The sequence below is a fragment of the Ascidia mentula genome, chromosome 5, assembly GCF_947561715.1.
Source record: "Ascidia mentula chromosome 5, kaAscMent1.1, whole genome shotgun sequence".
NCBI lineage: Eukaryota > Metazoa > Chordata > Ascidiacea > Phlebobranchia > Ascidiidae > Ascidia > Ascidia mentula.
The window spans coordinates 3,794,555-3,813,124 of record NC_138570.1 but is presented as its reverse complement, the minus strand read 5'-3'; the positions used below and the strand labels follow the sequence as shown (position 1 = coordinate 3,813,124).

Below are 18,570 nucleotides of genomic sequence, written 5' to 3'. Positions count from 1 at the left end.
GCTTTTGGTCTTTATGGAGTTCTTGTTTAAATTATACGAGCAAACAAGACGTTTTTATAATTTATTTTATACATTATACTGATACGCACGAATAAACGTTGTGACGTTACGTTGGAACAGGTTCAATATAATTTTATCAAAGATGTCAATTTTCAACGTATTCCTGTCTGCTTGAGTATTGGAGAATCGCAAAACGTGCAACACGATCGTGATAAGTTTATTTGCACAACAGCAATACATACATCGCCTACAGCAGCTATCGCACAACCATCAGGCTGACTGTTCTGCACACTACGTATAACACGACAGCTACATATAACACTGGATGTAAACCGCGCAAATAGCAACGGTTGCCATGATGATGGCTACAAATTACCAAAAGCTCCAGGTTGGAATTTAGTGTGTACACAGAACATACTTTTTACCTTTTCGTAATGTGTTCGATGGAAATTGACATAAATGGTAACATTTGATAGGTATAGTTGTTCTACGTTAACCCGATACGGTAATGTTTACACGGACAAGATGGGGGTAAACGTATTTGTACACACTAACGAGCAGTAAGGGGGGAACGACTATGGTTAATTGCACTGTGGACACGCAGGGCGCCGAACTTTTTAGGGTGTTTTAAGCCATTGACGCAACGGTGGAGTATCAACAAAAGACCGGCGTGTCCATTTTCCTACAGGTGTTTTTCTACGCAAATAGTATTTCCGGGGTTAACCAGGCGAACGGTACACGTTTGACACTGCTTGCTTGTCACCAAACGTGTTAGGCAAATGGCAAAGTATGCTGTGAGCGAGATGACCTTTCGATGGCAGGAAAAATAACCTCGCACGCACAACACGACAGCGCCACTTGGTGGCGTTTTACAGATATGTGGGGCGTTAATTGATCATTTCCAAGTAGGAGGCGGGTACTTTCCCTCTTGAGGTTCCGCGTTGGCCCATGACGTAATCTGGGTTGAGTCCTGTGGTCGGTTGGACAAGAATAATCTGAGAAAGCAAATATGGCGGTTTGTATATATTGGACTGCAAATACGGAAGAAAATATGTGAAAGAAAGCTGATTTATTAACGGTAGAATTTATCACCAGTTTACAAATACGATAACAGCATCCCAATTAGTTAAACATGGGCACCTGTCTTTCTGTTACTGTTGTTTCATGATATTACGCAGTAGTCTGCAATATTCAAAACTATGTACCAACCTCATCCGCAAGCAACGAAAGCTCAGTGGAATCGGCAGCATCGTAATCGTACAAAACCCTTGCTTGTTTCGGTGGCGCATTCGCGTTGTTCGTCGTCGATCCCTGGTTGTTCTGGCTGACAATCGGGTTCACTTGCACGCTTGAATGGCCGCCACGGTTGAATAAGTTTGGCGACGCTGATGGATCAGAATTTCTGTGACGAAATGGATATGTTTTGTAGGACACTAAAGCTCCACGTTTGTTTTTTACACAAATCGTGAGCACTTACGACAGTTCCTTTTGCAGGTCAAGCATATGTTGGTGACATTTCGCGTAGTATTCCGTTTGCGCGTCCACGAATTCGTTGATGCTGCGTGAATGGTGCGCCTTGTGAAAAAAAATTTGAGTCCGTTAATCCGTGGCCGGCCAACGTAGGCAAAGGGTAGTTTAGCTGGGCGTAATGGTTCCGCAAACCAAGCAAATTTAGAAATAGACATGATACAACCGCCGCTGTCAAATGGTCATGCACATGGCTGATGATTTGATAACAAGGCCGCAGATGTTTTTATTATTAATAACCCCGCAAATGTTGGTTGCCATAGGCCCTAAACATATGTTGTCATGAAAAAAATTGTTAGCACATATAAAATAAGTAAGACTTTATTCCATAAAAAAGTGCTGGTGTTCCTAGAGATGAAAAATTAAACGTTTTGTTTCGTAGCCAAAGTTGGATATTAATCAACATCCCCGAAGTGTCAAGTAGTGATGCAATGATGATCCGTATAAGGAGGGAAATCTGACTTCAACATTGTCAGCCTGAAGCCTTCTACTTCCTTGTTCATTGGCCGAGGCACTAAGTATACCATTTCCTTAATACATGCACAGCCAAAAGGGCAACACTAAGTCAAACACAAGCAATACAAGTAAAAGTAATAATTACACACACCTGGGTGCTGCTTACACCTTCCAGCAAAAGTCTTGTTATCTCCTGTTGTCTGTCAAAGTCGGTTTGAGCTATGCGCAATTCACTTTCAGCCTACGAGTATTAAGGTTGTGGGTAATTTTGTATTTTTATCTGTTAAAGCTATATTAAGTGACCGTTTTAAATATATTAATGTAAATTCATTTTTTTGAATACAAATTATTTCTTAAAATGTTGTATATGCATAATGCTCATTGCAGTCCAGCCATTGTAAACATTATAACTTGAATCCAGGTTACGTAACATAGAAACCTTTAATTAGACCGTAGGTTAAAATCTAGTACAGGTTATTGTTGGTTAAACAAACAATTCAACCTGTGTCATTGTTTGCTCTGCAGCTGGGGAAACCTAATTTTCTGGAATCAAGCCCACACAGTCCCAGGCTTGTAACCACTGTACAGTGATGTAATGTGAGGCTGGGTTTATTCTGAGGGCTTTGAGTGCAAATTCGTCTGGTGACTTGAATTGATTTGCTTTCAGGGCAACTTCCTGTTACCTGCCACTACGTCATGTGATAGGCAACTTTTTGGTGAATGGACAGCACAGTGACACCTTTTAGCTAATAAACAAGTGTTGCATAATATATTCTGTATATTCAAAAATATACCTTATATTCTTACATACACCCCATCTTTATGCTCCATTTTAACTTGTGTGTCATATGTACAACTACATTTTTATGACAAACACAGTGGAAAGCAATTATTGTATTTTACGGTAGTGGAGTGTCATTATATAAAAATAATTATTATTTTATAATTATTTCTTTCCATTAACCAAGCATATATTTACTAAGGGTTGCCATCATTTTGGAACTGAAATTAAGGGCAACTGAAAATGAATATGATTTACGTTCTACATCCTACAGAAATTTCAACATGATGACATCATTTTAGTTGCTATGTGAAAACAACAAATAATAGGCTTGCATTTTACAATATTTGCACCAAACATATTGAAAATAAGGATGCCTGTGGCTAGAACAGCTAAAAAATCGTACAAATCTTAGAAATAACGATGGCAATGCAACCATATACATATCACACTTACATTTTGTCTGGCTTCTAAAGATTTTGCCTTTTTGACGCGACTTTTGCTCGCATCCAGGTCCAGTCTTTTCTTCTCCAGAAGCTTACGTTCTTTTTGGATTGTCTTGCAATCCCCATCGAGGAAGTTGACGAGGGGTAGAAGAAAGTTTTGTGAAGTTGCAACAAGGAATGATTGCTCAGCCTGTCCAAGTTTCAGCTGGGTATTGCCGATTTTCAGCAGTGCGCTTCCTGTATAAAACATTATGTAATTCTTGTCATCATAGGCGCCTAGTTTTTATTTTTCCAGGGGGGGCGGCTATATTATGACGTCATAATTTGTTACTAAGACGTCATCAAGTATCGAAAAACTGTGTTTGAATTTCAATGCATGAGGCGTATTAACCAAAAGGGCGACGTTAACGATGAACGCACGAGATCGGTCTACGACATACAACCAATAAGTACCAGTTGGTATATCCTACTGCGAGACTGACGTTGCAACAACCGATGTCAGTTACCTAAGCGAAACTAGGTCAACATGTTTTGTGTGCGTCGTGTAAGAAACACATTGTTTTTAGGTCTTTTTTCTTTGAACGTTAGGAATGCGACGAGTTACATGGTGCGGACAGACGCGCTAAAAAGCCACTCGTGTTTTTTGAAAAACCTGGGGGGGCGCCGCCCCCTGCCCCCCCCCCCCCCCCCCGGACTAGGCGCCTATGCTTGTCATTATCCTTTCATTTGCATTGTGTTGAAAAGATCAAAATAGAACAACTCAAATGTAGGCCTGATGATGCATAAGGAATTGAGCATGTACAAGCATTTGACAAGTTAGAATCTGAAGCGTGGCCTATGTTTGTGAATCAGAAACCTAGTTTAAAACCAAACCAGAACTTCTATGCCAAAGGTTGTTTTTGCACCATATCATGTGTTATATGCAAAAATCATGGAAAAATTGAGGGGCATGTGATGTATTGATTAACACTTTGACTCAATCCTGCAATGCTCATGCATATTTCATGTATATATATTGGGACATGCATACATATTCCCATGTTGTGCCATTCAAATATTCCATGTGTTGCCAATATACCATAATACAAATTATATGCTTACTTTCATGAGTTTATTTGGTGTGACAAAAAACAGTTTAAAGACAATGCTTACCATAGGCAGTTCCAGGGCCGAAATCATTGCCTGCATCAATCATGGTGCTTCCAAGTGTTTCAGAATTGTTCACACGATCTGGGGGCTTTCTATCAAGTTTGAAATACACAAAATCTTCCATCCGTGTGTCTGAATGCAAAAAAACAGTGAGTCTTGTTTTTCTGGACATAAACAAACACATTTTTTTTTTAATTTTAGAAATGCTTTACCAAACAATAACTAGTTGAAACAGGTATGTATGAACAAAGTAGATATCATACGTATATATTGCATATATGTATCAAAATTTCCTAAAAAGCCTTTTATCTTTGTGAAATGTAAAGATAACTTGACAATTCATATTACTGGCTCCATTTTGCATATCGTAAAGATAACTGTTTGGAATATGCCCAAATTACACAAGCATTAGACCTACTTGGATTTGGTTGAAGAGCAGCTTCTGTGTTCGCTTTAATTTTTTCTGTCCACAGTTTTGTCTTGTCGTATCTCGTTTGTAGAGTTTCAAAGTTGGCATCATATTCTGTTTTTTCTGCATTTCCCAACTTCTCTTCTGTGTACTGTGTTGTCAAGACCCACAGTTATAAACTTTATCACCTTTAACAACATTTTATCAACTATTAAGTACCACATACTGTAAATTTACCTGAATTGCTCTTGAAAACATTGTTGTTGCATCCGACGTCAGTTGGCGAACATCAGGCATGGAGAGTTTGGGTACTCGAAACTCCATTATTTATTTATAGCTGGTCCGCTAGAACGCAACTTTATGCAATATACCCTGTTTTTAAAGTTAAAAAAAAATACATGAACAAGCATATTAGTGAACTGGTCTTATAAACGACCGAGACAAGTACTTAAGACAGAGGTCCAAACTGTATATACTGAAAAACTACTTTTACCATGTTATATTTATATAAAGCATCTCGGCTTAATTATTATCAAAATACCTTTAACCTTTACACAAACCGCTACGTTGTTGAACCCCACACGATATTGAATTTCTCATATCGATATTAAAAAATGAAACCTATCGCATTTATGCTCAACGTAGTATGTCAACAACAAGCTGAATTAAAGGTAAACCCAAAAACTTTCCAATAACAATGACTGCCAACAGCCTGAAAATTTCCGCTTGGATGAACTTACTTTGCATGTGCGTCACGGGTCATGAAATTACGTCATTGAAATCACAGGTGGATTAATTCCGAGCATTTTTCATTAAAACCAATCTAACGTCTGCTTTGCAATTCAAATATTGACTTAATTATGTTACATAAATAGACTTTCTTTTATTTGATACGATGTTATATAGCAACAAAAAATCACTGAGTGAAAGCAGGAAATTGCTCTGGTAGACTGGTTCAGAATAGTCACTGCTTGCTACCAAGCTCTGGATACCGATACCTTATCTTTGTCAAAGAGTTTTGTTTCACACAGGGTTTTGTTCTCAAATTGAAAACCATGTTTTATATGTGATGTCTTTTACTCATTTCACAACAAATCAATTCAACCACGGCATTTATTGTTCGCTCGGCAAACAAAGTTCCCCGCAGGGAAGAACAAAAACTCTTGGAACCTCGGGCGAATCTGACTTTCACAGTAAAACAGGCAGCGTACAAGCGAAAATAACAACAAGAAAGAAGCATTAAACAATAAAGCAAAAAATGGGACTTTCTAATACCAGAAACTTGTGTGTCCGTATTCCTACGTAAAGACAAAAGAAACAAAAAACTTCCAGTTTTATAAAAGTAGTCACAAACACGTAACCAACTGTTTGACGCAAAAGAACATCGATTAGTACCAAGTTCGCTTCAGTAAAATACGTAAAATAAGTTTGTGTAGTCTGATGCAAGATGTAAAGCTACTTATCATGCCATCAGTGGTTATTGTATGTGGTAGCTGGAAAAATATGTTTGAAAAGGTGCGCGATGAACATTAGTACTTTCGTGTTTTATGAAACTAACGTAACAAACTCGTGGGATATTTTGTGGCACGGTAGATTCTATTGTACTAAGGTGTATCCATACTGTAACCAGTGCCTTTATATACGCAACCAAACCAGCATATATTAAACAGAACACGTTTATACCTAATACAACAACAACGTTGAATACCCAAATTCAAGCGGTACAATACTTTGAACAGTTGTAGAACCCTAAAAACGATGTTTAAGGCTTTAATGTTTGAAATACTCGCATTCTACTGACTTGATCGTATGTCGCAAAGGTATGATTATGGATTGAATATAAAAATACTTCGATGTGTTTATGTTTGAGAGAGGTGAGTGCAGTGGTTCGATGACACACAGTTAATATGATTGAACGAACGCATAGAAACGACACGACGAACACACTTTAAAATCGGATAAATACCAACACATTTGTTACCAGAACACATTTGCTAGCCCTAAATTTACGCAATTAATTGTGCGGCTGTGAGTTAAAGCCACAGACTAAAATTAAACAAGCGCCCCGTACCGAAGCTTGCAGCTAATTCACAAAAACCCAAGCGCATAAACAAGCGTACATGTTTCAATTGTTCACCAGTCGTTAAGAATGGCTGCGTCCTCTCGCGACGACTTGGGAATAACAGGGGCGCCATCTTCCGGATCCTCCGACATCGACGTTTCGTCCTGCAGCAGAAAATGTTGATCGTGCAACAGGGACCCGTTTTCAACTGCATTGCCCGAATGATGGGTTACTCTGTACACATAGAAATTACATATCACACTGGTCCAAGTATAGGATGGGATGGTATACAGATCATTTGAAATGTTGTCAGAACTTTACGTTGGAAATTGGCGCAGGTGCACCCGTAAAGTCGTGAAAAAAGTTAAACAGACTTCACTGCAGTGAAAAATATCTAAAAACACAACAGAAATCGGAGTGGTGCCAAATGATCTGGCTTACGAATCGCTGTGATACGGTATGGGTGCCATTTTTAGTTTTACCAGAATTTAAAGCCTGTTCTATTTAAGAATATGAATCTATTCAAGGGCCCAATCTGCATGATGTCGATGGTAAGACGAAATTATTAATTTCGTTTTCCCAAAATAAACTTCGATGCATAATTATTGACCCTAGTGGATCTTTCATGCAGGGTAGATTCGGGCACACAACCACTTTTACTCTGAAATCACTGTTTCACCAAATATAAATTGCGTCATCCAGATAACTTGCATTGTTTCGTCCCAATATCAAGAATTAAATGCTCACCTCGCGCGTCTCCGCGCCGGCGACGCTACTGTTGCGGATTTGAGATCTGCATCCGAGAGAAATCGAACGAATGAGAACTGAAATTCCCTCCGAGGGCAGGGTCGGAAAGCGAGGAACCCGTTTAGATCCGAATCGCTGGACGTATCGGATCTCATCGATGTGCCTAAAGATGAGGCATCGAAAACACATTATGTTTAGAAAACAAAAAATTTAACTCTCAATAACAAAAAAGTTCTGTCACTAACAAACATGGAAACAGAACACAAAAGTAATATTAGTCACAGTCCCATTACATAAATCGGTTGCCAGGAAACCGAGGCACGCGGGAGCATTGATTGGTCAAATCATACCTGGCACGTCGTCTTGAGTCTTCGGTTTTCCGTAATCCTCAAACCGGTAGAGATAATGTTTATCGTAGAAGTAATGCTTGCTTGTGATGTGCTTCAAAACACGACCTGTGCGATCAAGTCAGTATTACGCACAAGTTACTGTGGGACGTATAGTTTTTATAAGCAATACGGTCAAATGGTGTATATTATAGTGAGCTGCAGACAGGGCCACTGTTTCGACCTAGTAGGTCTCATCCGTGTAGCTATGGTGACCTATACAGCCGACAAGATTTCCACTTTGAGGTGACTATTCAGCCACCATCAATCATTGGGTACCCAACGAGGTTTTTAGTATAATCAGTTACCACAAAATGTACACTTCCATCGGTGGTACATGCTTGGTGTAAAAAACGCTACTTAGGCCGCTTGAAATATTATATTGCCACGAAAACAAGACATTTATGCCACCAAATGTCACCTAATTGACAGAAAATAATAAAAACAGAACCTATTGTACGTTACCGAGCATGAGGTCTCGACCGTATATAACTGCCTCTTGTCTGTCCGATGCGAGACCGACCTCAACCAACCAAGTACACAAATCAGAACCTTTCGTTACAGATTTGTAAGAACGGATGCCTCGCCTGGTAAAAAGATATTGCACTCTATTCAAAAAGTGTGTAGGAAATTCTAAAAATCAGACTTATCGAAATGGATTTGTTCAGAGGGTAAATATGCTGAGTGATTGGTTGCGTTGGAGATAAAAGAATTTAAATGCTTTGTGGGTGGAAAATGTATGTAAATTAGGCTTTTTGGTAAAAGTGAGTAGATGACAGTTTAGCATCTTTTACAAATTGAGTTTAGCTTAATTCAACGTAACTCTACATAAGATGATGAAAGAAAACCAAAATACAACAGGTTTCGTAATAAATACAACACGTATAGCCAAATATTGTATGACCAGGGCGTCGATTTTTGCTTTTTCACCATTCTAAGTGTTCGACACAGGACGCCAATGTGATAAACTACCGGTATGCAGAACTACGAACAGAACAACTCTATTGTTATCAAACAAAGTATGTAAATTGAACTACTTATACTGTATATTCTTCTACATAATAATACTTTTTGTGAATCTATTAAGCCTAACATATCACGCAAATCCTGCAGCATTAACGCCGGTCTTCTCAGTTTTCTGAGTCGTTAAATTGCAAATCGCAAATAATTATTTGGGGAGAAATTTGTATTTTGGGTCATTATTAAACAACCGCATTCCACTGATTGGTTACGTAGCGTTAAAAGCTTAATGTCATATTGTCGTTTGCTACGCCGTAACAGCAATATGATACTATGTTATGTTTCCAAAGAAATAAAGACAGGAAAGCTTCTATTTTCCGTGGAAAACCTATCGTGAAATATGTTTGTCTGTTTAGACAGCTCAAAACAAACGCAATCATTATTATTTTTTTGTCGTAAAACCAACACTTTCTTTAAAGTTCAGGGAAAAACGGCGCTAGACTTAAACTGACCATTGTTTCCAAAAGTGGAGCATTATAACCGAACACGCGTGGCATTGTTACCGAACATATTGTGCCCTGTTACGAAACTAGTACCATTTTTTGTTCAATCTGGCGCTAAAAGACATAGCAGGCCACTGCATGCAATTTTTTTATTCAACCTATTCAGCAAATGCAATGTTTTGATTGAAAACTACGCCAGGCCTTTCGCATGCGTTGGTTACGAGACTACGATTCCATGTTCGGCACGCAATAAAAAATCGACACCCTGTGACAAACAAGACGTATCTCCAATAAAACTGGTTTCTTAACTTTACGAGAACCCTTTTCTATTTTCGTAATTAACCATGCAGACTTCAATCTGAAACGTTCTATTTCAAATTATTATACGCTGCCAACAAACTTACCGACAGTTTCTGAGTACGTCTTTCTTGCAGTGTTTTAGGTGGTGTTTCACAAACACAAAACACTTTCGCAAAACTTCTTTGTCAACGTCTTCAAGCGAAGTAAGCGAGATCTCCTCGTTGCCCTTCACCAGTTTTCGCCACCTGTGATTGGTCGTTGCTACGGTTACCGATCATACTTTGTTTTGATTGGACTATTTAAATCCACATGGAAGTTAAACTTCAATAGACAAACACCTCTACAATAGACAATATAGGAGCGTCCGCTAAACAGGGTTGAAATTTCCCGAGCGTTCGAATTTTGATATGTCAAAAAAAAACTGGCTGCTTTCCTATTGTGTATTACAGGTATATCTATTTGTGGGGTGAGTACAGGGCTTATCAACATAATACGGAAGAATGTCTGCATATAGTAACAGGCATGTTTTAAATAAATTGCATAATTTAACATGCCCAATTTTCATAGCGTTAAATGCTCACAACTACCAGAAATAACCAACTCAAATTCAGGACGAGAAGGTCTTAAACAGTAAACGCAAAGATAGTGAGGTATGAAAGATGAAGCAACAACCAACAAGTGGACTTACGTTCGAAGGAACGGATCAAGAATGAGATCCGAGTCGAGACCGAATATGACGAAGACGAAGAAAGCTTGTCCGAAGTTGAACACGGAGTCAAGGAAGGAAATTTCAAAATATATTCCCGACACTAGGTGGCCGCTCACTCTCCAACCAGTCAACATCACTCCCTGCGAGGTAGGAACAATGGGTAGAGATTTTATAAGCTTTCAGCACATAGCAAAGTATTTTCTGGAATTCAAATCGTATACCTGACAAAAAATCTGATTCTATTCGGCGCTAATAAGTTTTTTTGAAACAGCATGTTGTAAACGTGGTGATTTGGAATGTGTGGTTTTAGTTTACAAAACTTCAGAACGAAAAAGGCGCAGCGGCATAATTTTATCACAGAACAAGTATACTGCGACGCAGTGGCAAATCCAGAAATGTTCCCCAGAGGGGGCGGTTACTAACCAAAACTTATTGTGGCGTAATAATGGCGATTTGGGTTGATAGGCGGGTAGGTAGCAATGCACGCGCCAGACGAAGCACGTTCGTGATGAACGAGAATAAATCTCAAGGCATTTGTACCCAAAAATGAATACTCACAATAAAGAGCGAAACGCAGAGAAACACCAGAAGTACGATGTGTCTGGTAATCTGAGGATCGGCGTTGTGCCTCTCCCACCATTTCAGATCCTCAGATTCCGCCACTTGTTCGGACAAAAGTTGTTCAGAGTCAAGTTGTTCGGTGCTGGACATTAGAGGCTGGCTGCTCTCTAAAAGAAAATATACCATATACACTTTACTACCCTGATAGCCATGCTAGATGGAAGAATGTACAAGGATTTGGCGGAGAAGTTTATGTCTTGATGCGTCATTTTTTGTAATTCTCTAAACGACACTCGGAACATCAGTCGTTAACAAATACCCATCACAGCACAAACTCAGCTTCACGCATAAGTTGTGGTTGTTGTCACAGACTTATTTAATTGACATTGCGGTGGCGCTGTTGAGCATAACAAGTGCAAAACTGTAAAATCGTCAATACCGAACAGTGAAAGTTGTATTTGTGTGCATTCTTGCTCGCGGTCGTTTTTTCATATTCAAAATGCTGTGGGTTAAGCAAGCAGCTGAAAATACTGAACAGGAATAAGTCAAATAGAATGGATGTTACAGTATAGGCCCATGCATATAGAGCCGACCGGTACAACCTTATAGGCACAAAAAGTGAAATGACTAATTGCTTTCCAACAATAGACGGAAATGTCCCGTGAAAACGGACTCCGATCTGCAGCTGTTATCGGCTTGTTGCCAGCGTCAGCTGGTATTTCATTATTATACCAACCAACAGGGCGATTAAGAAGAAAAGTCGTCAATAACAATGGAGGTTTATACTATAAAAATTCCTTGCTCTTAATATTGTGACTGACACCACAGCGGGATGGTGTTACATACTAGTGACGACATAATGTCGATAAATTGATTGACTACAGAAAATTTTTTACTATTCACAAATTTCAAGGTGTTTGTGTTTTCAGGCGAGTTTGCTGAAATTCTGCCCAATAACCTTAACTTGCGTTAAACATTTTAAACGTTAGCTTGAGCGCATGGTGACTCGAAGATCCAAACCATCTCCCATACACCACAGCTATATCCACTAATTCGTCATCGCCAGAAACAGCCAAAAAAAGTCAAAACCTCTCCCACCTGCCGAGGCATCTTCCTCCTCTTCTTCACCTTCAGATCGGAGCAAACCCACGGACATATCGGAGTTTCGAGGACGATCAAAGATGTTCGGGATTCTGAAGATCAGGACCAGGAAAACACTCGTCACCAACAGCGCCGCCAGGAGGCAGATAAACGACGTTAAGTCCTGAAAAAGTCACGTTGCTTTTTGTCAAAATAGCTTTAAATGCCTAAATTGCCAAACGAAGATTATTGCGTCACAGCGCGTTAACGATATGTCAGAATACGGGCAGTGACGCATTCCACAATAATCGATTATTTCGGTAGATTTGTTCGAGCCTTTCTCGTATCGATAAAACGACCCGAAAATAAAACAACAATGTCGAATTCTCAAAAACGAGATGTTGTGTAACAAAAATATTTTACTAAACCAAGAAATTTCAAAAAAAAACAAGATGCTTATTGATTTTTTATGGGGGAATTTAGTAACAACGCAATTCGGCTTCCACTTTTGTAAATCACCAAAATCCAATGGTCACAGGCAAACATTTGTGAACAGTGGCGGGTGTACGGCGTTTGAAATTAAATACTATTACAGTATATCTAAATAAAGCTTTCCATTTCTATACTCAGGAATATACGGTATCGCTATAGTAGAGGACTAAACAGATTATCTCGCAGACGAACTGTTGAGATTGGTTACTGAAAAAAAATGCAACAATACAACCAATAAACATTTTCTAAACTAATGTACAAGGAGTAAAACACGTTACATCAAACCAAAAAGATATAGATTCCGTAGCCAAGGCCTATTATGAAACATAACAGCGTCAATATTTACACTTCAATGCTCCAGATAATGGGCACTTCTCTGCATGACAACGCAACTTTTGCGAACACAGACTAGCCTTATAACAATAGCCTGTCGGAAGTCCATACCTCAACCCAGCCCTGTTGGAACACTGGAGCGATGTCGTGAGAAGTTTTGCTCGTAAATACAACTATGATGGTAAGAACTGCAGACAACACGAGGGGTCCGAAGATCAAGTACATGCGGTACGACCTGCGTAGGAATATATAATAAGGATAGATGTAATTTTAATCGTTGGGCATATACATGTCGTTGTTCTTACATGCTTGTGGTGGATTTACCACAAACATATGCCAGCATTCAGATTTGCATTTTAAATATCACGTCAATAGTGGAATACACACGAATAGTCACGTTAGGAAAATTGCGTCTGGTGCATATTTCATTGAATTGGGGCAGTTCCTGCATAAAGCAAAACGTTAATTGGCGGCATGTGCGTGAGTCATTAAGGCGATGCACAGTCACGAGTTGTCTTGTGAAATAAAAACCTGTTGCAGTCAAAACGCGAGCTTTTCTTACACCAAAACAATACAGCGTTGTACTTACCATGCAGTGGCTTCGCCACACCGCTTGACCAACATCACGCATACGGCTAGGGAGGCTGTGAGAAGCCTGGTGCTGGTGACGCCAAAATAGAGGAAACAGAATATGACGTGCTGTAGGGAAGGCAGTGATATTCATCGTATATATTGGCAACTCTTCTAAGAATTTGGAAATGCGCCAGAACTGTTGGCTGTGGTTATGAAAAGCTTACTTCCCTTGATTATGAAGGCCCGTTTATTCTAAAGCTTGCACATGCGGTTCAGGAATGCGAAAAACAGCAGTAACTGTACATACAATGTTAGACTCTACAGTGACGATCTGCCTATAAAGAATGCTACTTCCGTGGTAAACATACACTTTGTAATGTGTGGCCCAAAATAATAGCATTCAAATAAATCACAGCTGTACCATTTCGGACCGCGACTCTATTTTCGGAACTGACTCATTTCGAGGCATAAAATTGTTCGGCTTGTTTATTAGCAGCATGTCGGCTGTCTAGAATACGTTAAAATATTGTTAGTTGTGGCTTCTTACCATGGAGAGCGGTGGGAGGGTGTCTCCAGCAACCACGCCAGTGATTACCGTCATCAGTGATGCTAAAAACTGCAACATACAGAACATGAGTAAATAACAATGCAAAGCTCCACGATTATTTACGATTAAATGTCGGTAATTCTTTACGACAAACTGTGAAACGTAAACCCCATCATTGCAAGCCATCATTTGCAAAAAAGGGAATTAATAGCAGTACAGTTCGGTATATTTCGTGTGACAATAGTATTTAACATATACAGCTATAAAAACTGGTAAGCGCGATAGAACAATCAGTACCGGAAATTCGATTGGTCTGATTTGGCAGCCAAAACAGCGGAACATAAAATTTTAATGCTTCGCCCAGTTTTACGTTGATCTACAATTCATTGCCGGTGACGCGGTGATTCCTCATGAATAAAATATACGTCTTGCGTCGCCGTCAGCATTCCTAGCATTTCGAAACTCAAACCTAGTTGGTTTGGTGATATTATTATATGAAAAACCATATTACTCTGGTGTTTCTGCCTTTGACACAACCCCAATGCCTCGTGTCTTTTAGAGGAGATAGTTTCACATATAAAATAACAACATGACAATTAAAGGCAATACGACCACGCTATACTGTATTGCATATTTAGTGGCAATTTATGCGATAAAACGCAATCGCACGCGGTTGGCACCACCCACTCGGAGTTACATAAGGACACAAGCGCGTTGTAGCAGCTAAAAACATTCAACCCACACACAAATAAGCAACGGGGTTTACCATGGTTGCGGTTAGGACGAGTGTAACAAGATGGGGAATTCGTTGAAACTTCTTGGTGATGAGAAACACGGCCACGCACCACAACTAAAACACAATAAGCAACGGTTTGCCGTTAGTTCGGGAAGATCGTCTATAGGCACACCAGGCTGCACTGACGAGACTTTACAGGTCGAAACAGTGACCATCAGTTCGCAGCCCACAGAAATCATATTATTGGCTACATACAAATTTTATACAATAAATAACGTCAAACGGAGGACAGAGTTTGCGGGGAGGTTTTTCCCACAATATAATAGGGCTGAAACGACAGAAAGGTAAAGTTTTGTAAATTGTGAAGGTGATTTGGATTAATGGAGTTATCCACCACTTACCGCACAAAGCATTCCCACTACACTGACGTCCTGGTCTACAACCACCACTTGTTCCTTGTAATATTCCAACTTCATCGAGGTTATGGTCAAAGTCCAGGCACTTACGTACATAATGGGTGCAGATAAGGTTGTGCATATCACCATTCCACTCGCAAGCTGAAAAAAATCCCTGATCTATTTTTTTGTTTGTGTCAATTTGTGCTTCAATATTTAATTTATCCTAGTAATAGTGTTGTAGAAAGTTAATGCTATGTTCTAAATTTTTCTATGTTTTATAAACTTGATCATTTTAAAAAACATGCACTATGAGTATTACCTACTTATATTACAGTGTTAAAAACACCTTTTCACAGCTTTGTTAAACAATTTTTCAAAACCTTTTCCATATTTTCAGCTTTTTACAAATCTCCAAGATGTAGTAAACGAAAATACAACAGACATGTCTTCCTTCGACACTAGTCCAGTACATGATACTCACCCTATCCACCTCCAGTCCATATTTCGCTGCATAAATCACGACTGTTGGGGCAGATGGGATGGTCCCGTACAAAAATCCAAAGTTAGCCAAACTGTTTAGGTAACTTGTGTTGGTGAGGGATGGCAAGATTCCACTGGTGTGGTTAATGTGGGGATTGGTGACGGGAATGAACTCGTTGAAGATGAAAACTGACTCTCGGACGAGAATGGGAAGCAACAATCTACCGAAATGTTATGATTTTAACTTCTGAAAAAGTGTCTCTTGATGATTGAATAACAATCATGTATAATTTATTGGTATTCGGTTTTAATCATACTAATTTTATTGACACTTTATGAGATGCTGCAAAGCACCACTATGACCTTAAACACACAAAAAATATCACAGCTTCATTTGTTGATATGAATTGGTATATTGGTGAATTAAGCTGTTTAATGCACTTACATTTTGGCTGCAATGAGAGAAATAGGAATGAGCAATGCCACTCCCTTGACATTACTCAATTTGCCCACCATGCTTATTCCGAGATAAAAGAGGGCAGTGGCAGAAAAGGCATTTGACAAGGTTGTGAGAATTTCGTTGAGCAACATAGGAAGTTTCCTGGATAGCATAAAACATTGTCCAATTGCACTGAGTATTCCATAGTTTTTCAACGACATACATGCCTTAACCCCATAGATACACAAACACATTTTTAGATCATTAAACTCAGGGTATTTATGTATGCATCCATCTTGTTTAAATTTATCATTAGCCAAATGTAATTTTGGGGTAGTGGAACCAATTAGCCAAATGTTTTTTAACTTTGGGGTAGTGGAACCAATTGGCACAATTTAGTATTTCATGTTGTTTGCTTGAGGCACACAAAAAATTCTTTTTTGAAATAGTATGGCTAAAATAAGTTTTTAGATAGAGGATATGTAAAAAAAGTCTCTGAATTGGAGAACACACAAAAATACAACTTTACCTACCCATTGAATATAAAGTGAAAAATCAAACCAACAAAAACCATGACCACAATAGGGTTGAAAAGTAAACCTTTCGCCACTTTTAAGACACCCTTAAAAGATCTAAAGCGACCGCCAGGTGCTTGTTGCTGGGGAACTGGCGTCGAACACTGACCTTCAGAAAAGACAAACATTAACCTGGTAGACGTTAAACTTAAAACCAAATTAAGCTACCATTGATGGGGCACTCCCCACAACCATTGGACACTTCACTTCCTACTTCACTCTTTGACCTTTCATAAAAAGTGTTTTTTATTACAAGCTACATGCTGAAAAAATATGTCAGTCTTGTACTAGATTTAACATATGGTGCACACAAAACTTATAATGTTAGGATACTTTTTCTGGTTTAGTAAAGTCATGACATTTTGCCAACATAAGACAAGAATATTTACCAGTTAAGTAGCATAGTAAGAAAGTATAATTATTTCAACAGCATGAGCTTTCTAACATACTCAACTTAATGGTTTTTGTCAAACAAGTTCTTGCAGCGCAAGTTCTAAATTATACATACTTCCAATACTTGTCAATTTCAAGCAATGTGAAGCCAATGGGATTAAGAACGAGCAATGAAATTGGAGCCACAAGGTAGATGTATTGCAAAAACTCGGGATATGTGGATTTATACAAGACAACAACTGCAAAAGTACAATAATAATTTAGGGCATAGGCCGACAAACTAATTTGCTAAAAATGAAACAGATTTATCAAACCAATCTAAAAAGTGTATTGTAAAGCTTACTAATTGGATATCCCAAAGCAAAGTCATTGCTTTGTGTTGCAAATATGGCATAGAGTGCAGATCTTCCTACTCCCTTCTTTCGCATAACCAGAAGTCCAACGATAAGAACCAATATAAACACTGCAGATTTTGCTAGCAACACTGCCAACATCAGGGACCAATTGACTGTTGCAAAATTGAGCTCAACCATGCTCTTAAAAAGCATGCCAGGCAATGCGAATGCACCTGTTAAAAATACATAGGGTTGGTAAACACCAAAATCTCTTGAACAATATCTTTTAGTTTAACTACACTCTTTTGAATACTGTCTTGAGTTGACAATGGACATGTATAGTTTAAATAGCATTTTCTTAGCATATACTTACCAACAAAATTTCCAATACCATGGCTTTGTGTTGGGGTAATTATATTTAACCTTCCAGCGGCATACCCAAAGATAATGATCATAAAACAATTAAAAATTGCATTGAAAAGATTGGTGAGATGTGCAGCAAGCATTGATAATACTCATTGGAACTATTGACTAAAAATATATCTACAACTGGAATGATTAAACACAAACATTAGCCAAAAAAACTGATGAGGTGCTCTGTGTAATCTGAACAACTTGAAAATTGGCTGCCAACAGATTTTGTATAGCTATTCTGATTTAGTATATGATACTCCGATACTCACATCCTTAATAGGAAACACGTAAACAGTATATAAATATATATACCGAAACGCTCTATTATTGCTTCACAAAAACTCAAATGATCTGTCTTGCTTGCTTGCTCGCGATCAAAATACCCTTCTTCGCCCGCCTACGAAACGCCCCCTGTTACCGCAGTTGTGTAACCAGCAACATGGCTCGCAACACCACCAAGCAATTGCTATTATAGTTGGATCATCACCGCAAGATGGTGCTATTCGCTAGTACAAAACTTAGGTCTTCTTGGGGAAACGGTCGATTGAATAACTGAGCAATAGACCAATAAGGTGCTCATTTTCCCAAATAGAAATTTACTAGATGCACAACATGACACCCCTTCACAAAGCATTTTGATTCCTTCCAAACACTAAACGTCAACTTATGATGGAATTTATTAGCAGCAATTAGCAAACAACATATAACAATAACACAAAAAAACAACGAAAACACTGCTTTGGTAAGGAACTATAATTTCAATGAAACTGTTTTGAAAT

The 18,570-nt window shown here is 38.8% G+C and overlaps 2 protein-coding genes across 3 annotated transcripts; both read right to left on the bottom strand.

Moving 5' to 3' along the window:
- Positions 1–201: 201 nt before the first annotated feature.
- Positions 202–5,315, bottom strand: LOC145902262 (endophilin-B1-like). Its single transcript, XM_082990164.1, has 8 exons — positions 5,006–5,315; positions 4,778–4,919; positions 4,363–4,491; positions 3,221–3,447; positions 2,135–2,224; positions 1,478–1,575; positions 1,210–1,402; positions 202–995 (listed from the first exon to the last, which is right to left on the bottom strand). The coding sequence occupies exons 1-8, from the start codon at positions 5,090–5,092 to the stop codon at positions 888–890; spliced, it is 1,074 nt and encodes a 357-aa protein (XP_082846290.1). The 5' UTR covers positions 5,093–5,315; the 3' UTR covers positions 202–887.
- Positions 5,316–5,863: 548 nt separating this feature from the next.
- On the bottom strand, positions 5,864–17,922 carry LOC145901899 (lysosomal cholesterol signaling protein-like). 2 transcript variants are annotated; one of them, XM_082989709.1, is made up of 20 exons: positions 17,751–17,922; positions 17,386–17,610; positions 17,158–17,281; positions 16,818–16,876; positions 16,608–16,758; positions 16,081–16,236; positions 15,637–15,856; positions 15,159–15,314; positions 14,788–14,871; positions 14,022–14,090; positions 13,491–13,600; positions 13,013–13,136; positions 12,086–12,260; positions 10,994–11,163; positions 10,415–10,575; positions 9,831–9,971; positions 8,429–8,550; positions 7,928–8,032; positions 7,578–7,740; positions 5,864–7,064 (listed from the first exon to the last, which is right to left on the bottom strand). In XM_082989709.1, exons 1-20 carry the CDS (start codon positions 17,881–17,883, stop codon positions 6,902–6,904), a joined length of 2,811 nt encoding a protein of 936 aa, XP_082845835.1. In that variant the 5' UTR covers positions 17,884–17,922; the 3' UTR covers positions 5,864–6,901. The 2 variants fall into 2 exon arrangements, with proteins under 2 accessions (XP_082845835.1, XP_082845836.1); XM_082989710.1 differs by having other exon boundaries at positions 12,095–12,260.
- Between the last annotated feature and the right edge of the window lie 648 nt (positions 17,923–18,570).